The 27,467-nt window shown below is 50.9% G+C and overlaps 1 protein-coding gene across 3 annotated transcripts in view; it reads left to right on the top strand.

Annotated features, from left to right (window-relative positions):
* The window catches only part of ZCCHC24 (zinc finger CCHC-type containing 24), a 59,908-nt gene that overhangs the window by 6,909 nt on the left and 25,532 nt on the right, over positions 1–27,467 (top strand). The window contains exons 2-4 of one of the 3 annotated variants that reach the window (XR_008998957.1): positions 5,200–5,400; positions 5,745–9,666; positions 9,892–11,703. Coding sequence is in view for 2 of the 3 variants with exons in the window: in XM_036928858.2 (XP_036784753.2) it covers positions 5,200–5,400; positions 5,745–6,020 (477 nt within the window). In the remaining variant the exon portion in view is untranslated. Of the gene's footprint in view, positions 1–5,199; positions 5,401–5,744; positions 11,704–27,467 lie in introns of those variants that run through there. The other 2 variants (XM_036928858.2, XM_036928857.2) reach the window with 2 other exon arrangements.

The raw sequence follows: 27,467 nt of genomic DNA, 5'->3' as shown, positions 1-27,467 counted from the left end.
GTGTGTGTGTGCACACATGCATACACGCACGCATGTGTACACGTACATGTGTGGTGGGGGGGCATACGGGGCGGCTTTTGACAATAAGAAAACAGTTGTTCAGCTGATGAAAGGAGCCCCACAGAGCTGGGGAAGAGAACCAGAGAGTTGTCCCTGCTGGGCTGTCTCAGGCGTTGGGGGCAGGACTAGCATCTGCTTTGGCCAGGTCCCCTGGGACACAGCCCTCCCCACCCTGTGCTCCCTGCATGTGCACCTCCTGTCTCTTCTCTTCTCTGCTCCTGTCTCATCTCCTGCTCAGCTGCCCTCAAAAGCTTCTGCTCACCTGCCCTGACTCCTGCCTGTCCCCTCCCACTGTGCCTTCTTACTGTCCTCCGGGGAAGGAGGGGCACACAGCTTGGCGGGTGGAGTCATCTCTGGAAATCTCTGCCTCCACACCTAGATCCTTCAGCAGAACCACCAACCTCAGAGCCCAGACCCTCATGCAGCTCAGAGAAGCTGTGCCTCATCTTACCAGGGCCGAGAGGCTTGGCAATATGATGTCATAGGGCCAAGGAGAGTGGTCCACGTCTGGTGTTTCCTTCTGGCTACAGTTCCTGTAGGAGAACCTAAGCCTTGGCAGCTATGTGGGGACTGAAATATAACAGGCCAACAGATCTGGGTGTGAATCTCTCCTTAGCCACATACTGGCTGTATTACTTTGGGCATATTGCTCAGCCCCTCTGAGCCTCAGTTTCCAGCTCTATAAAATGGTGCAAATAATGCCCATCCAAATAGTGTTCTTGCCAGGTCCAAGAGCACTAAGAGAGGAAAAGCACCCAGTCAAGTATATGACACAAGTAGGATCAGAACAAATGTTAGTGTTTTCCCTTCTAACTTTCCTCAACATCCAGACCAGAACCCTGGAGAAGTTCCAGCAATGGGCAGCAGACTGACGCTCTGTCCTCAGATGTGGCATGAGGATCCCACACTTCCTGCTAGCTGCTGGGGTCACTGACCCAGGGACGAAGGGGAGGGGGTTTCCCCCCAGGAGTGATCTAGGCCTAGATGGCTCAGAGGCTGCCACCCACCACACTACTGGGGCTGCCCTCAGCCAGTGCCTAGAGCAGCTTAATCTGGGGGCAAACACCCTCCGATGTAGTCCATGGAAACTCAGAGACTCCACGTACTTTCAGGTGTTAGGGCATCCATTACCTCGTCTATCAAGCGGGGCTCCCAGGCCCTTCCCTGCCTGTGATTATCTGCACCCAGGAGCAGCAGATTATCTGCAGGCATAAGGGGCAGCAGGAACTGGGCTCTGGGGCAACGGGGTTACAGAATCTTTGCCTTTAGGGATGCCCAGCCTTGTGGAGAGATGAAGAGGCAAGTTCATCTCCTCTTCTGAGTAGAGAGACTTCCGAGTTCTTCCAGGCAAGGGCAGGGGAGTTCTGGAGTGGTCCCCACCCTAGCTTACAGCACTGAGGGTCAGGGCTATGGCCAGGAGGTCCAGGAGGTGCCTAGAGGAGGCTGGGGCCTCTGTGCCAACGGGGCCACAGGAGCACTGAATCTGTGCTTTCCATTCTGTCCTTTGGGGCCCTCAGCAGTGAAGGAGGGAAGGGGTGGGTCCAAGGCTGCACCACTAGTTAGAACTAGATCAGGGCCCAGGTCCTGGAGGAGGTTTGGGTGACACAGAAGGGGCATCCCAGGGGGAACAGCAAGTGCAGAATAGAGGGAGAGAAGCAGTAGCCCCAGGGACCGCAGAGAGGAGCAGCCTGGCAGCCGCAGAGTTAAGGGCTGCCTGATGAAGGGAAGCTCCTGCCTTGCCTTGCCCTCCAGCCATGGACAGAGTATTTAGAACAGATGGTGCACATGTGGATTAAGTGCTCTCTGTGTGTCTGGCTCGGGGACATCTTTGAGAACCTGGGTGTCTGGACCTCAAGACATAGGACTTTTCCCTACTCCATGTTACATTTTACAGACAGAAACCCAGGAGGCCAGACTCTACTGTGTAGCTGAAGGGGAGGGAGCTCCCTGGGCCCTGGCCTCCACTCCGTCTAGTCCCTGCAGGCCTTGCATAGGGCCTGCGGAGAGGCTGACTCGCCTTTCACCTCCCTGGCCTGAGTGTGGGGCTTCGGAGAGGAAACAGCTTGCTGCCCCACCCACCCTCCAGCCAGCTGGCAAGCGGGGCTCCTGGCTCTTTAGGCCTGCCTGTGTGCCCTGGCCTGGGCCTCAGTTTCTTCATCTTCAGTGTGAGAGTGAGGTTGGGTCAGCTGACTGCTCTGGCCTTCAGCAACAGGTGGAGGTACCTGGCGTTGGAGCCAGGAGAAGGCGGCCGGGGCAGCCAGGAGGGCCAGGGTGGAGCCCGCTGCACGTGGGAGAGGCTTTGAGGGAGCTCTGGCCTTCTTCTCTGACCTGGAACTGCCCGCGGTACAGGGGCAGATCCAAAGCTGGGACCCTCTTGAAGTAGGGGGCAGGGGTGTCGAGCTGCCAGGGAGAGGGAAGCCTGTGGGGCTGCCCATGGGCAGGGGAGTGTGGCCACAAGATGGGGGAGAGGTTTCTCAGGGTATAATTAGTGCACTTTCTGGCACCCACCAAACTTCCCCTTCCTCCTGACAATTTGCTGCCAAAACAGCCCTGATTCCTGTGGACTTGCTTAAATCTTTACCAGAAAAAAAAAAAAAAAGAAAGAAAAAGAAAAGAAAGAAAAAGGGGGGAAAAATAAGAGGGTTGTTATTTGTGAAATTGCATTTCCCAGCCATGAGGGTGAGTCATGCCGTTTGGAGCTTCAAGTTTCTTGTTTGGATGAACTTTTCTCTGGGAGGCCGGGGCAACAGCCGCTGCCCTCCCTTAGGCCAGTTTGGGTGGGGAGAGGCCTAGAGTCAAGTGAAGGAGAGACCCTGGTGTTGCAAAGTCCACGTGTTCCCAAAGCCAGTGGGGGCTGGGCTGGTTGTACCTGAACTGTCGGGGGAAGCTTTAAAATGCTGCTCTGGGCTGTGGGGAGAGGGAGTGGGGAATTGGTGCTTAATGGGGACTGAGTTTCAGTTTGGGATGATGAAAAAAATCTTGGAGGTGGATGGTGGTGATGGTTGTACAATAATGTGAGTATACTTAATGCCACTGAGCTGTACACAATTTAAAAATTGTTACAACTTAAAAACTGTAACAATTTAAAAATCGTTAAATTGGTAGACTTTATGTAATGTATATTTTACCACAATAAAATGATGCAGATTCTGGGCCCTCAGTCCCAGGGGGCTGTTTTGGTAGGTCTGAGGTGGGGCCTAGAAAATTATTCCCCAGGTCATTCAGTACAAGTCTGGGCACACTCGTCTCATCTGTAAATGGGGACAATGACTCATGGGTGGGCATCAGCTACCTTCATGAGGGTAAAGTTTCCAATGCCTGGGACACAGTGGTGCTCAGTATATGTTACTATTACCATCTAATCCCATTTCCATTGGAACCCTCACCACGCCTCTTAAGGCTGTATAGTATCTGCTGGAATACCTCCAGGGTGGAGGCCCCCCTGCCTGTCAGGATGGACAGCTTTACTGTGGGCCCTCTGAGAGCTGGAGAGCTGCCCTCAGACTGAATGCAGTTCGGGTGCTGTCTCCTGCTGGTCCTGGGCTTCCTGGCAGCCCTTGGCAGTGGTCAGGCAGAGGTGGTCATTAGGAGCCTTGTGTGCTGTGCCCTGTCCCTGTCGGCTGACTGTGTGTTGGCCCTGGGTGGCCCTGGATCTGGTGTCTGTACCTGTCCTCCCAGATCCCTGTCTCCGGTCCAGACCCACATGAGAGGGAAGAGAAGCTCAGGGAGGGAAAAGGCTAGCGGAGGGTCATGTAACAGCGTGTCTGGGGAGCCGAGAAGACTAGTAGCATGCAGATGGTAAGGCTGAGTACCCCAGGAAGGGACTGTCAGACCCCAGAGGTGGGCTGAGTAGGGACTGAGGGACACACATGGAGGGGCGGGATCCGCCCTAGCCAGGGAGGGCTACTGATCGCCTGGGGCCAGCCCCCAGCCCTTCCCACACTGAGGGGACGTGGAAAGGACTGTCCCTGCCCTAGGCCCCTGTGTGCCCCATTTTTGTAAGGGAGCCTGAAGCAGCCTCCTCTCAGGGGCGCTTCTCCCCCACACGGCTGGGGACTACCGAGAGCAAGGTTGTATCTCTCCACTAGACCCAAGGCTCCCCAGGGTCCACGGTTCACTCCTGGAGTTCTTGAGCAGCTAAGCTGGGGCCAGGGGATGTCCAAGCCCCATGCTCAGGTTTGTCAGTGACCTTCCTGGAGAAGCTGCCTCTTTCCAACCTTGGCCTTGCCCCAGGAAAGGGAGCCCATGGCCGTTCCCTGCCAGCCTCACAGGCCCCACCTTTGCTAAATTCCAGTGGGCCTTGCTGCCCATAGCCTGTGACTCCTATAAATAGTGGCTGTATACTCTAGGAGGGGGCCTGGGCCGTGTCTGCTTTGAAGCCAGGCAAGACATCTGGTTCCTGTCAACTGGAGGTGGGAGAGGTGGGAGAGGTGGGAGAGGTGTGCCGCTTCCTCCCTGGGCTCCCAGAGAGCAGGCCTGGGCCAGTCTGCACAGTCCCTGGACACAGTCTGCACAGGCCTAATGCTGCAGGAGACCAGACAAAGCACTCAACTTCAGTCTTTTCTTATGTACAGCAGAAACAGTGCTAGAAGCTGATGTTCCTCTTCCTTATAAGATGGAGAAACTGAGTTAGCTTGGAGATAAGTGACTTGTCTAAAGTCACACCCCCAAGTAAGCGGCAGAGCCCACATTTCACAAGTTGCTTCCGCTATACCTCCTTACCTCTTGCGGTGTGTAAGGAAGAACTAACAATAACAGTTGTCAGCATTGTCATTTACTGAGTGGTACCTAAGTGCCAGCAAGAGATAAAGTGCTTTATGTCTGTGACCTCATATTAGCTTCACAGAAACCCTAGGAGGTAGCTACTATTATTCTTGTTTCTCCAACAGGGCCGCTGAGGGCCATAGTGGTTAACTGGCTTATGTATGGACACAATTAGAGTTAGGATTTGAATCCAGGCTCCAGGGTACCAAAGCCCATGGGCAGCCAAAGGAATTCACATATGTGTGTGTGTGTGTGTGTGTGTGCACGTGTGTGCACACGTGTGCATACATGTATCACCCATGGAAATTCCCAAGGCCACAGCTGCAAACGAGTGTACCCAGGCTCTCGGAGCCCTCACAGCCTCTGTCCCCACAGGCACTGAGCAGCAGTGTGTACAAGGGGGCCTCACCTTACGGCTCCCTCAACAACATCGCAGACGGCCTCAGCTCCCTCACCGAGCACTTCTCCGACCTGACCCTCACGTCTGAGAGCCGCAAGCCTAGCAAGCGGCCCCCACCCAACTACCTGTGCCACCTGTGCTTCAACAAAGGCCACTACATCAAGGACTGCCCCCAGGTAAGGCGGCCTGGCCCAGGTGGGGCTGGGGGGCCTCTCCTGACCTGTGGACCGGCTTCTGTGGGTACACAGACCCAGCAGGGTCCCCTCCCCATGGCCTTCTGGTCCCTGTCTTTTTGTCTCCTCTGGCGTTTCTGAGGCAAGGCTGGCTGGTGTAGACGGGACAGCCCCAGCCTGGGCCTGAAGTGGCTAGTCAGCAGTCTGGGTGGGAAGCTCCAAATCTTGTTGTGGGTCTTCCAGCCCCCCGGTCTTCCTGCTAGGGTGGGCCCTGTTACAGTGGGGCAGGGTGGGGGCCAGTGGTCCCCTCACAGCTCTCCTGAGTCCCCATCTCCTCACACTCACAGGGAAGGAATGCAGGCTCTGGGCCAGGGATCCAGATGTGCACCCCCCCAGACCCCACCTCTGCAGCAGCATTTCCTCCTCAGCACGCTGTACGCTGCCTACTGCCCCCAACTTTGTGCCTCCAGGACGAGTCTGGGCAAAGGGACCATGGCATGTCTCCCTCAGGGTGGGGATGGGGCCAGGAGATTGAGGGTGTTCGGAGCAGCTACCGGCTCTCACCCAGTCTTTTCACCATGACAGGGCAGGGCCACAGGGGGCACATCCCACTCACAAGATGACCCCTGACTCTGACAGATAGGGCTTGGAATCCTGGGGAGAGGGGCTTAAAGTTGTTTAAATGCAGTACAAGATTATCAGTGATTTTTTCTACTATTTTTTCATATTTTCTAATGTTTTTCTAATGTGGTACTACTTTTATTTTATGTATGTAATGGAAATGGAATCCTGGAAACCCAGAAAGTCCATGAAGTCTACCCTCCCAATGCTGGAAGCCAAGGGTGGGGCTGGGCGGGGCTGGGTCTCATCAGGACCACTGGGAGGCCGAGATGTGCTTGTTGCTCATTGCTCTTCTCAGAAGTGGCCATGCCCTGCTTGAGGTCCTTGCTGCTTACCAAGTGGCTGGGCACAGCTGCATCATTGCTGCCGGGAGCTTGTTAGAGAAGCAGCATCTCAGGCCTAGCCCTGACCTGTGTTTTAGTAAGATCCCCGGTGATTCGTGTACACCTGTGGTCTCAGCCTCCCCCAACCCCAGGCCCTGAACAGTGGGGGCTGACCCACTGCTGGCTGTCCTCCAGATCCACACGCCGGTGGGCTCTGTGTGCCCCTCAATGTACACATGAAGCAAGGGGCCCTTAGCAGGAGGAGATCTCAGCAGAGGGTAAGGCACCTACCCGCCAGGGGTTCTCTGTGTGGGACAAGGGGCAAATGGACAGCTGATGATCTGGTTGGTCCTCAGAGATGTGCCCATGGCCCACCAGTCAGCAGCCCCTTGTACCCCTTCCCCAGCTGAGCCCCCAGCACAGGAGGCCTCAGCCCTCAGTCATTCACTGCAATTCACAGTTCACAAACTTCCCTGCATCGCCTCCTGCCTGTGAAGTGGGCAGGGCAGGACTTAGCCCCAAATTAGGAGGAGGCAGGCTCTGTGCTGCATGCTGCCCACTCATTGTTGCATTAGATGCTCACAACTACCCACTGTGTTCAGTGCTCTTATTAGCCTCCTGTTACATGATGCTTTGCTTGAGTCAAGAACTCATACAGGATCATGGAGGCAGTCATTGGAGGGCTGGGGTTTTAACCCCGGCAGGGAGGTGACAACTCAGACACCAGTGGGTGTGCCAATGCTGGGCTAGCAGCCTGGGAGAGCTTCCAGGTGAGGGAGGGCTTGAGTGGGACTCGCAGGCTGTTGGTAAAAGGGTGACCAGTACCCAAAGGCAACAGATGGTGAGCCAGGGGTGGAGGGATGACGAAGGCGTGTTTTAGAGTGTGTGTGCACACACTGTGCTCTCTCCAGACGGGGCCAGTGCTCTTCTCACTGTGGGGGCAGAGGGTCCCTGCCTCGGTGCCTCTCACCAGCACAGTGCTAACCCTGTTTCTTCCTTGGTATGGATTACACAGCGTGCTCACTCATCTTGTGCAGGGCTGTTAACTATGATGGAAGCAGGAGTGACAGCCACATTTTACAGTTAAAGACAGTCTCAGGTGCAGTGTGGAGGAGAGTGCAGAATGTGTCTGAGAACCCCGGTCTTGGAACCTTAGCGCTCTGCTTCCTTTTACATCCATGCCATGCCAGGCTCAGATTTCTATGGCCTATTGAGCCTCAGTTTCCCCCTCGAGCTCGTAGAGGCCCTCTACTGACCACGTCTCAAATCTGATTCTATTTGGGACTCCTGTAGGCCCACGGATCTCCTTCCACCTTTCATGAAAGTTTCATCATCTGTAAAACGAGGCTAATGAGAACACTAACACATAGGACTGTTGGAAGGATTTGATGAAGTAATGCATGGAAAATGTTTAATACATGCCTGGCACCCCATAAGTGCATAATAATTGCTGGCTAGCATTGTTTTTTTTCCCCTGGGTCACAATGGAGAGTGCATCTACCTGGAAAAGTACTAGTTATTTTGTAAGACTGGAATATTATAGAATGCTCCCCATCCCTCACCTGACCACAGGCTCCAGGGGCATGTGCTGGGTTAGATTCATCTCTGTATCTTCATGCCAGCCCAAGATATGGCACGCAGCATGTGCTCAGTACAAGTTTTCCTGAATGAAGGAACATGGAAACCTTTGTTTCAAATGAAATATTATGTAAGAGCTTGGCATATATATTTAAAAGTGGAATGCTTCTTTTGCTAACAGCTTTAATGAGACAATTCACATACCATATAATTTACCCATTTGAAGTGTACAAGTCAGTGATTTTTAGTATATTTACAGAGCCATTCAACTGTCAGCACAATCAATTACAGACATTTTTGTCACCTCAAAAAGAAGCCTCATACTCTTTAGCTATGACCGCTAATCCCCAACCCCTAAGGATTGTCAGCCCCAATTAGATTGTCAAACACTAATCTACTTCCTGTCTCTAAAGATTTGCTTATTCTGTGCATTCTATATAAATAGAATCATATAATATGTGGTCACTGGATTATTTTGCTTAGCATATTGTTTTCAATGTTCATCGTTGTAGTAGCATTTATCAGTTCCATGATTTGGGAAGTGTTCCATCCTGTTCAATTTTCTAGAATAGTTTGTGAGTATTTAATATTAATCTTTTAAATGTTTGGTAGAATTCACCTGTGAAGCCATCAGAGCTTGATCATTCTTTTGCAGGTAGATTTTTTTAAATCACTAATTCAATCTATTTGTTATATAGGTCCATTCACATTTTCTATTTTTTCTTGAGTCAGTTCCTATAGTTGTATATTTCCAGAATTTGCCTATTTTATTTAAAGTTATCTTATTTATTGGCATACAGTTGTTCTTAATATTCTCTTATAATCCTTTTTATTTCTGTAAGGTCTGTAATAATGTCACCCTCTTTCATTTCAGATTCATGTAATTTGAGCTCTTTTTTTTTTCTTGGTTACTCAGATAAAGTTTTGTCAATTTTGTTCAGTTTTTCAAAGAACCAACTTTTGGTTTAGTTGATTTCCTGTATTTTCTATTCCCTACTTCATTACTTTCCACTCTAATCTTTCTAAAAATTAGTGGTAAAATTCATATGATGTAAAATTTACCACCTTGGTCATTTTTAAGTGTACAGTTCAGTGGCATTAAGTACATTCACACTGTTGTGCAACCATCACCACCATCCATCCACAGAACTCTCTTTATATCTTGCAAAACTGAAACTCTGTACCCATTAAGCAATAACTCCCTGTTTTTCCCACCCCCAACCCCTGGCAGCCACCATTCTACTTTCTGTCTCTATGAATCTGACGACTCTAGGTACCTCATGTAAGTGAAATCATACAGTATTTATCCCTCTGTGACTGGCTTATTTCAGTTAGCATAATGACCTCAGAGTTCATCCATGTTTTAGCATGTATCAGAATTACCTTCCTTTTTAAAGGCTGAATAATAGTCCATCGTGTCTGTGTGCATCTGTATGTGTATATATGCATCACATTTTGTTTATCTATTTATCCATCAGTGGTCAACTGGATTGCTTCCACTTTTTGGTTTTTGTGAATAATGCTGCTGTGAACATGGGTAAACAGATATCTCTTTGGGTCCTTGCTTTCAATTTCTCACTCTAATCTTTATTACTTCTTCCTCCATCTTACTTCAGGTTTAGTTTGCTCTTCTTTTTCCAGCTTCTTGAGGTGGAAAGTTAAGTTACTGATTTTACATCTTTCTTTTCTTTTTTATGTAGATGTTACACCTGTAATTTTTCCTCTGAGCTGCATCCCTTAAGTTTTGGTATGTTATTTCTTCATTTTCATTTATCACAGAGTACTTTCAAATTTCCCTCATGATATCTTCTTTAACCCACTGGTTATGTAGGAGTGTGTTGATTAATATCCACCTATCTATGAGTTTCCCAAATATATCTTTTAAATGATTTCTAATTTTATTTCATTGTGGTCAGAGAATATACTTTGTGTTATTTCAATGCTTCTAAATTTATTGTATTTTTCTTCATAGCCTAGCATTTGGGCTATCCTGGAGAACAGTTCATATGCTCTTGAGAAGAAGATATTCTACTGTTGTGGTGGAATGTTCTATAGATGTCTGTTAGGTCTAGTTGAATTATAATGTCTGTGTCTTCTGTTTCTATTAATGTTCCCCTAGTTCTTCTATCCAATATAAAAGTAAGGGTATTGAAATATCTATTATTGTTGAATTGGCCATTTTTTAGTTTAATTCGGTCAGTTTTTGCAGGATGTATTTTGGTGTTCTGTTATTAGCTGCACCTGTGTTTACAGTTGCTGTATTTTCCCCATGGATTGATCCATTTACCATTATAAAATGTCCCTCTTTATCTCCAGTACCATTTTTGTTTTAAAATCTGTTTTATCTGATATTACTGTAGCCAGCTTTCTTATGGTTACTGTTTGTATGATAGATCTTTTTCCATCCTTTTACTTTCAATCTATTAATATCTTTGGATCTAAAGTTTATCTCCTGTAGACAGCATATAGTCTGGATCTTGGATCTTGGTTTACTTTTTATCTAGTCTGAAAATTCCTGCCTTTTGTTTAGATGGTTTAGCTTATTTGCATATTGATAATGCTATTATTAATGCTTTTTCCTACATGCTATTATTGATATAGTTGGATTTAGGTCTGCCATTCTACTTCTTGTTTTCTAAATTACTCATATCTTCTTATGTTCTTCTGTTCCTCCTTTATTGCCTTCTTTCATACTGTGATAATTTTCTAATATAATGTTTTAACTTCTTTAATGCCTTTTTTCACCATTTTTTAGCTATTTCCTTAGTGGCTGCCCTAGGGCTTATTTTATACATCTTAACTCATCAGAATCTGCTTCAGATTTATACTAACTTAATTCCAATGAGATACAGAAATGTTACTCCTTTATAGCTCTATTCTCTTTTCCCTTTTTTGTGGCATTATGGTCATTTATATTATATCTATAATTCAACAAACAGTAACCATAAGAAAGTTGGCTATGCTAATATCAGATAAAGCAGATTTTAAAACATATAATTTTATATGTTTTAGAGAAGCTGAAAGAAGAAAGGAGAGCAATTTTATATCTATAGCTTTTTCATATTAGCTTTCTTAATTCCCATTTTCAGTTCTCTTCATTTGTTCCTGTGGATTCAAGTTACCACCTAGAATCATTTCCTAACCCAAGACAGATTTGCTCCCCCACCATCTCCTGTGTGCTGTTATATATTATAGCACAAATAATACAATTATACACATACTGTTTTATACAATTGCTTTTAAAACCAGCTAAGAGTAGAAAGGAAAAGAAATATGCACTTACACTCTTTTACAGTTACATAATCACTTTATCAGGGCTCCTTGTTTTTTCATGTGGATGTGTACTATTGTCTGGGTTCACTTGCTTTTAGCCTAAAGAACTTCCTTTAGTAATTCTTCAAAGGTTGGTGAGCTAGAAATGAATTCCGTTTATCTGGGAATGTCTTTATCTCACTTTCAGTTTTTAGAGATAGCTTTGCTGGGTATAAAATTCTTGGCTGACAGTCCACCCCCACCACCACCACCATTTTGAGCACATTTAATATGTTATCCCACTGTCGTCTGGCCTCCATTATTTGTGATGAGAAGTCAATCGTTAATATTATTGGAATTTCATTGTAAGTAACATATCATTTTTCTCTTGCCAGTTTCAAGATTTTCTCCTTGTTATAGCTTTCAGCAGTTTTGCTATGATGTATTCATTTGTGGAGCTTTCATTTTGTGTTACTTGGACTCTGTTGAGCTGCTTGGCTGCATTGATTAAAGTTTTTCATAAATTTGGGAACTTTTTAGCCATTATTTCTTTGAATATTTTTTTCTGCTCTTTTCTTTTTTTGTGGAATGATTTTTAAATGACCTAAATACTTTTAAAATCTTAAATGGTCTAATTGGGGATGGAATGTGCATAACCCTAGGTCAGCCCTGCCTAGGCCCTGAAGCTGCCCAGGAAGCCCCAGGCTCTGAGGAAGGCAGCAGTGAAAATCCTGTTAAAACATTCACTGCCAGTGGCTGGGGTGGTAGGACACAGGAACCAGGGGATGGTGACCTATTAATTGATTCTTGTCCAACCTTAAGGGTGGAGAGAGGTGTCCAGAATTGAACTTATCAGAAAGATGGCACTTCTCACGGGTCCCAGGGGCAGTACAAGGGTGACTGAACATTACAGGAAGACTGGGAGCCTCAAAAGCAGAGGCAGAAGGTGCTGAAGATCAATTTCCAGTGTTCTTGAAGGGCATCCCCTCGTTGTGGAGTGAAGCTATGCCTGGGCCAGGGTCCATCTCCAATCAGTGTCAACACTGGCCCAAGAAAGCCCAAGAGTCAAGAATGTCTACCATTCAGTTCTTGAAAAACATCCTGCTGCTCTCCCCACAGTATGCCAGGCCTGCAGTTCAAGGGTAATAATATTATTAACAACAATAATAATAGTCTCTAAGCATTGAGTTTACCACTCAGCTTAATATGTGGTATGCATTAGCTCATTTAATTATCTCAAAAAATCTATCAGGTCAATCACCAGATGATAAAACTGAGGCTCAGAGAAGTTAAGTGACTTGCCTAAGGCCACAGAGCCAATGAACAGAAAATCTAGAATTGGAACTCAGGCCTTCCTGATTCCAGAGCCCTTGCTTTTTAAATTAGGCTCTACTATCTGCCTTAGCATCCAGAGTTTGACCTCTACTGTCCTTCTCAGAAAATCATGGTTCTTTAAAAAGATAGGTTGCTGGAAATAGAGACAAGGACAATGGTGGCAGAGGCCAAATCATGCCTGGTCTTCCAGGTTGATGTGTCTGGTAGATTCCATTCCTGGTTTAGTCCCAGGGTCTAGTGCCCTAGTGCAGTCAGGGTTGGGGATGGAGGGTTCTGACTGCCAGCTCTGATGGCTACAAAAAATCCCAACTGACTGTAGGAAAGGCATGCTTTCTGCTGGGCCCACCTGCAGAATGACGTATGCGTCTAACACTGGCCTTGCACACCGACATGGCAGAACTGTGAAGACCTGAGTGTCAGTGTCTCACTCTGAGACAGCTGTACTTGTCTGCATGGGTATGTGTGTTTGTAATGGGGGCTTGACTTGGTGCCACATGCATACCCAGGACACAATCACTTGACCCTTCCTGAGCTCCTACTGTGTACCAGGCCTATGCAAGATAAAGCCCTAACCATGTCCTCAGTGGGACAGACAGAAACACTACTGGCTATAGAGTGTGATCAGGGCAACAGCTGAGGTTTGCACTGAGAGACAGCTCAACCTGGGGCTTCATGGGAGGCCTCAGAAAGGAGGAGTCTGGATATGGCGTGGGGAAGGCTTCCAAGCAAACATGTAAATAACAAGAGTATGCTTTCTGGGAACCATAAGCCCTTGGTGACTGCTGGCACTTTGGGTGCCTGAGGGGAGGAGTGGTAGGTGTGGTTGCAGCAGGTGGTGAAGGGCTTGCGTGCCAGGCTGCACAAACTTGGACTTTATCTGGAGGGCAGGGAGAAGCTATCCAAGGGTTTTAGGTGACATGCTCATATTGGCATTTTGAAAGAGTACACTGTGGCAGGTTGGAGGTCAGGCTGGAGGAGGCAAGACTGCAGATGAAACCAGTCCAGGAACATGGGTAGATGATAAGACCAGATTTAAGGCAAAGGTGAGCAAAGGTTGAAGGTGAGGGGACAAATTCCTGACACTATGAGAAAGTATCATCTAAGGAGCATGGTGACAGGCAGATGAAGAGGAAAGGGATAAGATGTCATAGAGGTGGCCATCTGGACAAATAGGGTGCTAGTATACTAGGATACAAATATATCTGCCTGAAAAAATAGGCTCTCCTTCACTTATTCATTCAACAAATAGTTATCAAACAGCTACTTTGTGCCAAGCACATGAACCACAGTGAACAAACCTGGAAAAGTTCCCACTCTCATGGAGTTTATGTTCTAGTTGGTGAAGCCAGGCAATAAGCACAAATCAAAAAGAAACTGTGCAGATATCAGAGAGCAAAAAGTGCTCTGCAGAATAGGGAGGCTTTCGTAGAGTGTCAGACTGACTCTCTAGTAGGAGAAACAGCAGGCACAGTGTTGAGGGCCCATGATTCTTTTAGAGGCCCACAAAAATGTTTTAATTTTTATTTATTTTAAAATTAAAAGAGAAATGAACATAATAATAATGAAAATTCAGAGAGGGAAGAGAAAATATAATAAAAATGAAAAAATGGATATTTGTTTATACCAATGCAGTTGCAAAATATCATTTTTAATGACTTTTTGTTTGAGGGAAGGGGCCCACAGTAGTGATAATGTGACCCTAAGAGTGTCTGGTGGCTGCTTTAGATTGGGTGGCCACCGTGGGCCTCTCTGATGTTAGTCATGAAAACTCTAGCTACTACTGTTTCTTTAGAGCTAGACAGTTTTGAGGTTCCATAAGCCAACAATAAGGACCCTGATGTTAGTTAAGGGATATCTTGTTGAGGTCAAAGGAAACAGCTTCAAATTTATCACCCAAAGACCAAAGTTAACTATTTACCAGCTGTGCTACCTTAGACAAGTCACTTAACCTCTCTGGACCACCTTTCCTCATCTGCAAAACATATCTGCAATTTGGAGTCATGCAGGGCTCCCTGCTTTAATGGCCCACTCAGCACCTTGGTAGAAACAGAAGCTGGGGAGTGGATGGGGGCAGTACAGCTAGGACCCCGTGTCCCTTCTCTAAGCCTTCAGGCCACCCTCATGGCAGTCAGGACAGGCCACGCCCAGCCTGGCAGCCCCCTTCAGGCGCTGAGCTGAGAGCAGCAAGTCTCTAAGCCTTCAGCTTCCACCCACTCCCAGGACATTCTCGGGGAGCTGGTTACTCCTTTTAGGGAGGCCTGAGGGATGTCGTCACCTGTGCCTCCCATGTCCATGTGTCCAGCTAAGGACCAACCAGGCACAGTGAGGGGTCTGGGGAGGGCCTGAACCCAGGGGAGCTGCCATTCCTGAGTCAGCATGCCTGGGCTGCTAATGAAATCCAGATGTCAGACAGAAAACAATCATCGCCCCCACCCATCTGGCAGCTCGGGTTTCTTGGAGATTGCAAAAGAAGAAAAATAGAGCAGGGAGAGAATCAAATCCTAGAACAGCTGAAACCTTAGAGGCAGGATGGAAATAGTTTCAGGGTCTTGCTGGGGGGAGGGGCAGGAGGCAAGGGGAACGCAGAGGCTGGCCAGGCCCCCTTCCTCTCAGCCTGGTCTCTGCAGCTCTGGGCCCCCAGCCCTTGCACCTCACCCCAGGCCAGAGCAGGTCCTGTGGGGTACATGAAAGAGCCGGGAAAGCTGTGGCCACCAGCCCATGTCTGATCTCTTCCCGGGGTTTCCAAACCCCCATTCCAGCCCTGACCTCCCTGCAGGCCTGACTTTCCTCTGGGGCCTGAGTGGCTGGAACCTGGGGAGGGGACAGGCAGAGAGGGACTCAGGGTGTGCTGGGCTTGACCTGCAGACCCTTGGGCCTGGGACCATTGATTAGTTCAGAGCTGCTAGTGTCCTGGTGGGGAAACAGGTTTTCTCACAGGCTTCCATGTTATGGAGGCTCAACAGAGGGAGGACGGGCTAGAGGGGGAAGAAAGGAAGGAGGCAGGGAAGAGAAGAAGGGAGGAAAGAGAAGCAGCATCATTACATGATTCCGTGAGGAAGGCCTGGCCCAGGGCAGGTGGCCTGTGTGTGTACATACTAGGTATTTCAGGGGTTCCTCTGGAACTTGGGGCCATTTGATGGCCATGGGGCCTGGGCTGTGATGTTCCAGCACTTGGCACAGCCCCTGGAATGTCGCGGGCACTCGGGGAATGTCAGCCGGCATGGGTGTTGATGAGGAACAGTGTGGTGCCTGCTGTTTGGCACAGGTGCTGACGCTGGGGAAGTACCCCAAGCCCAGGGCCTCTTCCGTGGCCGTCTCCTTGTGGTGTGGTGGTTCTGAGCCTGGCCCCTAGAGTCTGAGGTCAACACCCAGCATGCCTCATGCTAGCTATGCACCTTTGGAAAATTAATTCAATGTCTGTAGGCCTCAGTTTCCTCTTCCGTAAGATGAAGCTAATAAAAACCTACTTCATGGGATGTTGTGAGGGAAAATGAGTTACTTTATCTGGAAGGCTTAACAGAGAGCCTGGTACATTGTACACACTCTGGTGGCCGTTGCGACTGCACTATGACTGCTCTTGCTATCATGCTTTGGCTCAGAGGTTTCATACTGGTTCAGGAAGAAGTTCCAGAGGTCTGAGAAGGTGCTTCATGGCTGGGGGCAGCATCAGAGGGGTGCTGGTCCTCCCATCCCACCCTCATCCCGCACGGGCATTGCCCAGGGGATGGGCTGCTGGGAGGCCCTGTGATGAGGTTGAGCTTTCTCGGGAGCCTAGGGATGAGGCAGGACAGGCTCTTGTGACATTGGGTCACCCAGGTTGGCTTGAGGGGTGAGAAGGCACAGGCTCATCTCTATGCAGGTAGGTGTTCAGGAGGAAGGTGATGGGGCGCGGTGGAGAGCCCTGCACCCACCTGTGGGCTGTCAGCTCCCTTCTGGCCCAGGCAGAGGCATGGATCCACCAAGTGCTTGCCCGGGCCCAGACAGGCGGGAGCAGCTGCAGGGGGGTGCATGGAGAGGTGGGCAAAGGGCGTGGGGGCTCATGCGACAGCCACTCACTGGTACATCCTTCCTGCAGCCCTGAGCCTGGCAGGAAAGCCTGAGAAGGCCAGTTTCACATCCTTAGCTGCCAGTTCTCCTTTTAATGAACCTCAGATGGTGACTCGGAGCCCCCAGGAATCTCACCTTGTCACTTGGCCTCGCCGTCTTTACCTGAGGGACAGAGGGGCTGGTGGAGCCTGGGAGCAGGACCCAGACCCACGGCCTCTCGTGTGCCAGGCTCTTGCCCTGCACTTCTCACAGAGCTTGTTTTCCTCCTGAAGTAGCTCAGGGTGGTTCTGCAGGCCCTGTGGGAGATCTTGGCTGTGTCATGCCTTGGCCCCCTCAACCCCTGAGGGCGGGAGAATGCAGAGCAGACAAGTCTCACTGAGCTGGGCTTAGACTTCGCTTCTGCTCTGTCCCGGCTGTGTGTCCTTGTGCAGATTGCGTAACTTCACCCTGGCATCTGGAAAGATGGGCTCATGCCACCTTGCAGGATGTTTGTGGGAAATGTGTGGGCAAAGCAGCCAGTGCGGTGCTTGGTGTCCCACAGCATTCAGCAAACGCAGCTCTTGTTAGTATTCCGTGTGCGGTTGATGGGCCTCCCGGAGCCTTATCTGCCCTCAGTGTGAGTGAGACTCACGAGGCTGGCTTCCCAGGGTTGACATGATGTAGATGAGAAGCAGCCTGGGACACAGCAGGCACTGACGCCCATCTTTCCCTTTCCCTGCCCCCGCCCAGTCAGGCCACTTAACCACGCGCACACCTGGGGCTCGCCAGCCTCTGTGCCCTCGCCTATGCCTCTCCCCTGGCCCTGCAGTGCCTTTCCCTAGTTGCTTCCCTCTGCCCCCTTTCACGGCCCATCACTGGCCCACAGGCTGTGCTCTCTGAACCCCACTTTTCATGACCAGCAAGCCAATGCAGGACCTGGTTCTAAGGCCTTTGATGGCCTCTTACTGTCTTGCCTCCCCATCTAGTCCCTGGAGGACAGAGAATGCCCCCTCATTGTGTGGCCCCAGCCTGAGCTCCAGGAGGTGGTTCCCAGTTGTTTGCCATTTGAGTTCAGCTGAGCCTTCTTACACCCCAGGACTTTGCCTGTGTCATGCTCTCAGCTAGTAATTCAGTCTCCTTTTCTCGACTATCTCCAAGGCCAGCCCAAACGTGCCCTCTCTTGTGGAGCAAACCCCTGTGCCACTCTGTGCCCCCCACCCCCTACTCCTACCCTGTCTTGCTGAGCCCTGCCTAGCCTGGGATTGATCCTCCTGGCACACTCCAGAGGGCTCGTCCCAGACAGGGTCTGTGTCTGTTTGGCTGGAAGAGTGGGCATTGGCTTTGGGGTCAGAAGACCTGAGCTCTTGGCCCAGGCCTCTGCTTAGTAGCTGTTCAACCTTGACCAAGTCAACCCTGCCCTTGAGCCCCCATGCCACCAGAATCCTTGAAACAGCATCAGCAGTGAAGCCCACGCTCAGGGCCTCTGTGAGATCCAGAGGCAAATGTACATTGAAAGCTGTGAAGCTGTCCCATCTGCCCAGCACCCAGTGTGCAGCCAATCACAGGCCCTGCGTATAGCAGGTCCTTGCAGAGTGTTCACCAAAATGATCAGTGGTGAGCGGGGGAGAGTGTATCAGCCTCTGGAGCTGGGTGTGAGCCAGAGGGCTGCCCTGGCCCCGCCTTCTTCTGCCCAGGGGTCTTGGGGATGTATTTGTGGTGGCAGTGGTTTCCCTTCCTACTACATCCTGGGTGGTGTTTCAGGATGGAGACTGCATTCGGGTCCCTCCTGCACCCTGTAGCTTTGTCAGGGGCAGGAGGTGGCCCAGCCTCTGGGTTTGAGGACTTGATGCCACTGCCTTGGCGTGCCTTTAAAAGCTGGGCTCTCTTCCCCAAGGTCCCTGTACCCCCATTTTAGGGTTTAGGCTATGGAGAAACAGGGCGGCAGATGTAGGAAAGGAATGCCCATGGAGTGGGGTGAGGGCCAGGAAACACTAGACCTCCCTCACGCTTGGCTTATGAAACCCCTCCGTCCATTATCTCATTGGATTTTCTAGCCTGTGCTGCCTGCAGTCTGTCTGCCCACCTTCTCTCTCTGCATCTCTTCCTTCTTTCTTTTATTTTGTAGCACAAACAGACCAGGTAACTTGAAAATGTTCCCACAGTTGGTTAGAATCAGGCCAAGTGTTGTCCACCCCAGGGCCCAGCCTCTCCCACAGCCCTTCTCTGCCCCATAAAAGCCGTCCTTCCACTAGGACACACTGTGCACCTGCTCTACAGGGCCCAGGCAAAAATTGGGCTGTGGGAGAAAGTAGCCCCCACCTTTCCTCCCTGCCTTGCATCCTGGCATTTCCAGGGCTTTGGCTTGGGAAGGAGGCCTTCCTCAGGAGCCGAGTATCTCCCATCCCATCCATTGGGGTGATGGTGAGGGGGAGGTGTCCCCAAGGAAGTGAGCATGGTGACAAGGGGTAAAAGCCAACAGAAGCCTAAGCTCCTCTGTTCTTGCTGGGGACAGGCCTGAGCTCTCCATATCCGCCAGTCACTCCCTCCTCCGTGTTCCCAAAAGGCCCTCACACAGCCACCTTAGTATTTTGTATTCTGAATATGATCATGGGCAGGGGTGGGGTTGGGACAGGAAGTCCATGAAATCGCCAGCACAGTGCCTAGCATGTAGTGAATGCACAGCAAATGTGAGCTAGTTGGATCCTGCCCCCGGTGTCTGCCATGGCACCTGTGCAGAGGCGGGACCATCATGTGGACATGGTGCTAACAGCACAATAACTAACCCTTGCCGGGAGGCCGCTATGTGCCAGGCACTGCTCTAAGCACTTTTCATGTATTGACTTATCCTCACCACAGCCCTCTGGGCAGGGCACTCTCATTTCCCCACTGCATGGAGCAGGAAACTGAGATGCAGAGAGGGTAAGTGATTTGTTCAGGGTCACACAGGTCAGATGCCATCCTAGGCAGTCTTTCTTCAGAGGTAGTGCTGTCATAAATTTGTGGGGAAGGAAGGAAGAAATGAATAAGACTCAGTTGGGTGTGGGGAAGGAAAGGAGGCAGGGAGCCAGTGTTGGCTGAGTACCCTCTGTGTGCTGAGGGGCCATGCTGAGTCCTTGCACATCACTGATGTCCTCAGAGCTGCCAAGGAATTCTCCCAGGGTCACATAAGGGCCAAGGTCATGGCTGGGATTTGAGCCTCATGAGCCTGGCTCTGCACCGGGCTGATTCCTAACCCCCTGTTCCACCAACTCAGCCTACTGGGAACCAAATCACAGTTCAGGGAGGGCTCCCCAGAAACCTCTGATAGGCCTCAGGGCAGAGGAACCAGCCTCTGTCTCCAGACTTGGGTGGAGGCAGAACAGGGAGTCTCTGGGTAGGGACTCTCATTGCCAAGGCATGTGATTCTAACCAACCTGAGAAGAGGGAGAGTAGCCAGGGGGGTGACCTTGAACAAGCCCTTTGTCCTTGCTGCACCTGTGTCCCTTCTGGGCAGCAGACCCAGAGATGGGTGCCCCACCTACCCCTCCCAGCTGCCGTGTGCATCTCATGAGCCCACTAAGCTGGAGCGAATTGCAGGCCAAGCTGAACCAAGTAAGGGGTTCTGAGGAATAAAAAAATTTTACTTATGCACATCTAAAGGCTTGCTTCTCAAAGTGTGGTCTGTGGACCATCACCAGGAGCTTGTCAGAAATGCAGGAACTTGGTGCCCACCCCAGACCTGCTGAATCAGAACTCAGAACCTGCATTTGCAGAATCCCCCAGGTGACTCATGGGTATGTTAGAATTTGGGAAACTGGTCTAAGGAGTATGTGGGCTGCTCCTTCCCCATTCCAGAGGCTGCCTCTTGGGTCTTCTTTCCATAGCCTGATAGGCGTTCTTGTCTGGAAATTCCCATCTCCTTGGAGTAAACACACTGGCCCAGCAGTACCGCTGCCCCACTAGTCTGCTTAGGAGTTGTGAGCCAAACTAAAACAGTTGGACAGAGGCTCTGACAGCCTCTGTCACTCTCGCAGCCCCTGATGAGACCACCCCAAATTTTGGGAGAGTGCAGCTGAGCCAGCCAGACCTGCATCAAGGGTAGGGGAGAAGGGGTGCCCTCAGCCAGGGTGCAGGAGGGCTGGGGATTTTCTTTGAACAAGTAAAGGACATTTGCACCCAGGTAGTCTCTGTCTTTATGCAGGAAAGCCAAGGGCTGAAACAGTAGATGAAATATTTCAGGTTAGACATAAGAAGGAACTTCCTAATTGACTGGGAACAAGCCAGTGATGGATGCCAGGGGCTCCAACCCCTTAAATGTGTGGCCATGTTGCATGAGATCAGGAGGCTCGAAGGGATGCCCAGAGGTTCTCTGTCCAGCCTGGGCCTTAGACCGTTTTGACCTAGAGAAGCCAGCTGACTTGTCTAAGGCCACACAGCAAGCTAATGACAGTGAGGACCCCAGGCTTCTGACTCCCCATGCCTGGGGCCTTTCTTTATTACAGGCCTCCCAGGAGGCTGAAGCTGACCTTGATGAACCCTCCAGCTGCCCTTTATAACAACGTGGAGGGCTTTGAGCATATGGCTGGGGGAAGGGAACTGCCGGCTTTGGGAGCCTTACACCCTCCAGGTGTCTCACTCTGTCCCAGCCCACTTGGTCCCCAAGACCACTGGGAACACCTCTGTAGTAGGTGGCCTGTGAAGTAGATGCAGCAAGTTGGGGACAGGGTCCTTGGAGCCAAAAGCATCCAGGTTCAGGAAGCAAGTTGAAGTCTGAGGGGTCTGACCTTAGTGTAGAGGCCAGGGACCCCCACGGTCGGTGTAGCCTTGGGCCAGTTGCTTCCATTCTGTTGGCCAGTCTGTAATAGGAAGAGAGGTTGACCAGATCAGTGATTCTTCACTGGAGCTTCACGTTAAAAAAAAAATCACTGCAGAGTTTTTTTTTTTTTTTTTTTTTGGTGCAGGAAATTCTGATTCAGTAGATGTGGGATAGACTTGACCATGGCATTTTTCGGCTCTCCAGATGATTCTGTGCGTAGCTGGACAAAAGCACCTTTGCCCAGGTCTGAAGTGGTGGGAAGCTGAGGCAGGTGGTGCAGAGGGCCTCTGAGCAAACTGTCTTTGTCCTGAGATTCTGAGAATGCAAGATTACAAGGTTGCATGAAACTCAGAAATGAATGTTCCGGGGGGTCCCACTTTTACCCCTGTATGATGTTCAATCCCAGATTCTTAAATCATGTGATTATTATTCAGGGAAAGTAGGCTTCCTGCACTGGATGATTCAGAAACTTGTTTGTTCTGAATTTTGTGGGTTTTAAGAGTCTGAGGTACTATAATCATTCCATATCTAAATTGGGTGATTCTGAACTCTTCCATGTTTTTCTGTGTTTTAATATGCCATTATTATTGTTCTTTGAAATGAGGATTCCCCACATCTATGATTTGGGCGCATTACTAATCTGAGTTTTAGAGATTCTAAGGATCTATGCTACTATGGTACTAACATTTTTAAAAATCCTAAATTCAGCAAATGTGTGATCTGTCATTCTGTCTGGGCAGTTGCCCATCAAGGCCCAGAGCCTGGCCTTTGTCTCCCCAAGACAAGGTGGTGATTGTGTAAGTTTGGACGCTTGCCCCCTCGCCTGCTTGGCCTAGATGGCCTCTCCTGAGGGGAACCGTGGGGGTGGGGAGAGCAGAGAGCCCTACAGAGCTCTTTCTGCTCTGGCTCCTGCTCCGTCCCTGATGGTAGAGGAGTGGAAAGTGAAGCAAACGTGAGGAGTGTGTTTGGCCGTGCAGCAAGAAGAGCAGTGCACTGGATGTGTAGTTTCCTCTTTTATTTCTTGGTGCATTGGCCCCATCTCAAAACAGAGCTGCCGGTTTCCAGAGTGTCAGCTTTGGCTCAAACATTAGAGACTATCACATCCAAAGCACCTCCCTAAATACACATGGACACACACACACACACACACACACACCCTGATTCCAGATGGGAAAACTGAGTCCCAGAAGAGGAGGTGACTAGCCTGATAAAGCTGGGGCCCAAATCCAGGACTCCTTAGTGTCCAGCAACTGCGTGGTGCCTTCCAGCCAGTCCTTCTCATACCTCAATTTTTTGCACAGAGCCTCAGCCTTCTATAGGACAAAGTCAACTTTTCAGTCCTTTAGAAGTGACAGGGATTGACAGCCCCATACCTCAGGGATTACACATTTATAGCCTGTAGCCTGGAGGATTTCACCAGGTCCAGGAGTGGCTCTCCCTGCTCCACGTGACCTCCACTGGTCATTTCCTGCCTGCCAGACCACACAGTCTTCCGTTTCACTCCCCCAGGACTGGTGCACGTCAGGCTTAGAGACCAGGACGCAGAGGGTGGGCTGGGAACAGTCAGGCGTGGGGTGGGAGTACTTACTGGGTGACCTTCAGAAAGTCCCTGCTCCTCACTGGGCCTTTCCATGCTGCTGGCCAGTGGATCGTAACTCACAGTTGCTGAGGATTAAAGGAGCTTCTCTATGGGAAAACCTGATGTGCTGGGAAGGGGCAGAGGCCAGCCTCACCCACTGCCGGCTCCTCACCTAGAGCCTGGCTCTCTCCTGCTCCTTGTGTTTGTTGAAGAAGACTGAGTGGGCTTATTTATATTTATGAGAGGGGAAAATTCAGGATTTTGGAGATTTGCCTGAGTTTTCAGAAGGTTGGCAAGATAGGGAAGAAAGAGTATAAAGGCCTCTGGAATCTGAGATTTTAGGCAAGTATCCATGTAATGGTGATGAGGAGTATGAGTTACTGAGTTCCAACTGTGTGCCAAGCACTTTGTATTCATAAGCCCATTAAATCTTCTCATCTCCCCACCTGATGGATATTATTATTCCCACCTGAGTGGTGGGAAACAGGCTCAGACAGGTTCATCAACTTCCCCTGGTTCTTGTTGCCAGTAGTCAGAGGCAGGATTCAAACCCAGGTCCTGGGCTGCATGGCCAGAGCTCTTTAATTTTGTGCTCAGCTGGCTGAGAGGATGGAGGATCAAGAGAGATATGGTGGCCACCTCCTCACACAGCCAGGGGACAGGAAGACATTGTCTAGAAGAGACAAGAGTGGTTGCATTTTCCCTCCCTCAGCATGGCTCTGCCAGTTTTCCACACAGTTCTTTTTGTCATTTTGAGAAATCCAGGGCTGCCTGTGGCTGACGGGCCCTGACCTACCCCTCAGCCACTGGAGCGTGTGGAGCAGAGGGTTCCATGTAGCATTGCACACGGCGTATACACACAGAGCTTTGAGTGTGTGCGCCATCATGTACACCCCCACCAATGAGGGCACACTCACACAGAGGCTCATGTTGCTGCACGTCACTGCCAAGCCTCAGGAGCCATAAGGTTGCTGGGAAACCAGCAAGCCTGCCTCCCCTGGGGTCCTAGAGCAGATTCTAAAAGCTGCTGTTGCCCTCCTGGCTATTTGCTCCCCAGTTGGTTGACTAAAAATGGAGTTGGCAGGTCATCTAAAGGTGTGTGGCCATGAGAAATACCTGTGCCACACTGAGAACCAAGAACATCGGCGGCATGCTTGTCCAGGAAGTTGCCAGGCCGCTGCCCTCCCCACTCCCCATGCCTTCCCAATCTCTCCTGACTTTCTCCTCTAGCTACTTATTCCAGGCTGACAGTAATGTCCAAAATGGCCACTCTGTCCTTTACCTTCTCCCCAGAGGTTCCCTGCTCTGAGCCAGGCCCATGCTGGGCCCTGGGACCAGAGGAATCCTACATGGCTTCTGCCTCTGAGGACGAGGCTGGGGAGAAGGTGACAGACACACACAGTGAGCGGGGCATCCTAAGTACTTCCTGCCAAGATGTACTGCAGGCCCAACCCCTGCAGCCATGCCAAGTGATTAAGCCAAACACCTCCGAGTCATTCTTGACCCCTGGCTTTCCCTCCTACAGGGCACCCCTAGTCCTGTTGACAGTACCTCCTTCCTGTCTCTGGAGTCCCTCCACCTTTCTCTTCTCTGCTACCCATCCACAGACCACACCACCATCACCTCTCACTGGCCATTGGAAACAGCACCTAACAGGTGTCCTCCTGTCCAGTCCCTCCCCTGCCCTATTTGTTCTACTCTCCACATGCAGCATTACCTTCTTGAAATAGCAGGCGAACCTTACCACCCCTGATTTTACACCCTTCCCCGGGTCCCCATGACACCAACTCTGCAGTGTAATCCCGAGCCCAGAGTGGTCTGGCTTCTAAGGAAGCTCTCTTGGGCTTCCTGCACCAGCCCTTTGCACAAGCTGCTCTATCCACGCAGATCCTCTCCACTCTATCTTCACCTGGCTCTTCGTGTACTTCCAATGCCCTCCTCCCCAGGCACCCTGGTCATATACTCCTAAAATAGAGGGCTCCACTCCTTCGGAGCACATCTCTCTGTGTACAGATCCATGCTCAAGTGCGTTACTTTCATCTTGAATTCAGCACGAATTTACTGAACCCTACGATGTGCCAGGCACTGTTGTAGGCACAGGGACATTCCATAGTGAACAAAAAGCCAAGGGAAGAATGCAGCTCACATTCTTGTGTGACGACAGAGAGTAAAGAAAGAGACACAAACTGGTGTGCTCTGGTGTTGGGTCATGTTCAGATACCATTGTCAAGGACAGCCTCTCTGGGGAAATGACAGCTTGAACAGACAAATGAAGCAGGGAACAAATGATGGGAGATATGCAGGAAGGACACTCCTGGCTGAGGGAACAGTAGGAGCAGAGGCCCTGAGGGGAGGCAAGGATGTGCTTGGCCTATTCAAGGAAGAGCAGGAAGGCCAGCGTGGCTCTCCTGACAGCCTCACCCGGAGGTGGACTGTTGGGGAGGGGAGAAGCTGAGGCACAGGGCTGCTCCCCCTTCTCCCACCTCCTCCCCCAGCTGGGCAGCCCTCCTCTGGGGTACATAGATGGGCACTTGTCTTGAGAGCCCCCCTCCCCCTGCCCCTCCCAATGCACACAGGGACAGGAAGTGTTGGCCCTCGCCTCCCAGCTGCCCGGGTGGGATGCCACTGAGCCAGGCTGGCCTGCCTAAGGAGGGACAGAGGCCCCATTGAGCCTGTTCTCTAGACCAGCCGGGACAATAGCCACACTGAGGACCAAGGACATCGGTGGCATGCTTGTCCAGGAAGTCGGCAGGCTGCTGCCCTCCCCACTCCCCATGCCTTCCCAACCCCTCCTGACTTTCTCCTCTAGCTACTTATTCCAGGCTGACAGTAATGTCCAAAATGGCCACTCTGTCCTTTACCTTCTCCTCAGAGGTTCCCTGCTCTGAGCCAGGCCCATGCTGGGCCCTGGGACCAGAGGAATCCTACGTGGCTTCTGCCCCTGAGGACGAGGCTGGGGAGAAGGTGACAGACACACACAGTGAGCGGGGCATCCTAAGTACTTCCTACCAAGATGTACAAAGTGTAGAGGCCCTGCCGTGGGCAGGGGACTATCTGCCGGGAGGGCTGGTAGGGAAGGCTTCCTGGAGGCAGAGTCATGGTTCTACAGCACTTCTGCAGCCAGGGTCATAGTTTGAAGGCACAACAGCCATGTGGCACAGGCAGGGCCAGACTAGCACCGGTTACAGACCCCGAGGTGGAAGGGAGCAATGGCCTCTGCCTCACGACAAGCTAGGGCTCGTACTGGGATCATGCAGGCCTCAAACTCTCTGCTTCTCTAGCTTGTGTGTTGTTTACCTGAGGGACGTTTGCACCAGAAGGATCTGTAGAGCTCACCGAAGCCAGGAATGCCAACGCAAATCGTGTACCTGTCACCGGCAGCGCTTGGCCGTGGGGAGGTGGGAATCATACCGTTCTCGCCGATCAAGTGGAGTAGGAAGCAGCTGCAGAGCCCATCTCAGCACTGCCCTGGCAGCAGGTGACTGGAGGAGACACACAAGACAGGGTGTCCGCCTTTCCTGTTCTATTCGGCTCCCTCACTGACACTTAGGGAAACAGACCCAAGTGGGTCACAGAGCATGTCGGTGGCAGCGTGCTGGGGCTGGGATGGGGGTGGGTAAGAAATACCCACCTGAAAGCGGTTTAAGTTGTGACACTTGAGAGGCTGGGACCGACCCTGCCGGGCAGCTTCCCTCTCTAAGAAGGGACCCCGGCACACCTACCCCCTCAGTGCTGTCCTCACAGCTATAATTCTTTGAATGAGATACTTTTTTTAAAGAAAACAAGCCAGACTGTAAGTTCGTGGGGGCCTGTTACGACTTGTTAGCCATCCTGATCATTCATAGTGGACACTATACATGAGTGTGGAGGGCATGAGGGGAAGACCGGGTGGCAGGCAGGGTAAATGCACACAGTGACTATCCCTCAGTCCCGTCTTCGCTCCACAGTGGGTTGTTTGGCTCCCAGGGGCCTGTAGAGGGCAAGAGGGACCCCTGGGGGCAACATGGGCCCAGGCGCCAAGCTGGTCAGGTACATGCCAGTGCCCAGTATGCATCCAGCCTGGTTAGGGCTGAGCTTCCTGCAGGAAAACTGAGGCTGGGGGGCCACAGGAATGAGCTAGGAGTCTTGTAGGCTGAGAGCAGGGAGCTGAACCGGGATCGCCTGACTTCTGGGTGCCCAACCTGGCCACCAGCCCCATATGTATAATTCAGGGGCTGACTTTTCCTGACAGCTGGGCCCCTTGGGAGCCGTGCGTGCCAGTGCCAAGGCAAACAGCCGTGGCAGAGGTGGGGCCCAGGATGCCTGCAGGCTCTGAGTTCCTTTGCTCTCCTGCGCAGACAGCGCCGGAGCCCTGAGCAGCCAGGCCGCCTGCTCCCTTCATTGTTCCCCGTGATAGTTTCCAGATGCGGAGGAGTCACAGGTTTGGGACTGAGCCAGAGGAGCCAGGCCAGCCCTCCCCCAGCATGCCGCCGCCACCTCCACCAGCACCAGTCCTACTTTTAAAGAGATGGCCCTTCCTCCCACTGCAGGCTATTGCCCCGCTCCCGCCTGGCAGCCTCGT

Source organism: Manis pentadactyla, chromosome 8 (genome assembly GCF_030020395.1).
Source record: "Manis pentadactyla isolate mManPen7 chromosome 8, mManPen7.hap1, whole genome shotgun sequence".
Classification (NCBI taxonomy): domain Eukaryota; kingdom Metazoa; phylum Chordata; class Mammalia; order Pholidota; family Manidae; genus Manis; species Manis pentadactyla.
This window is presented reverse-complemented; position numbering and strand designations above follow the sequence as displayed.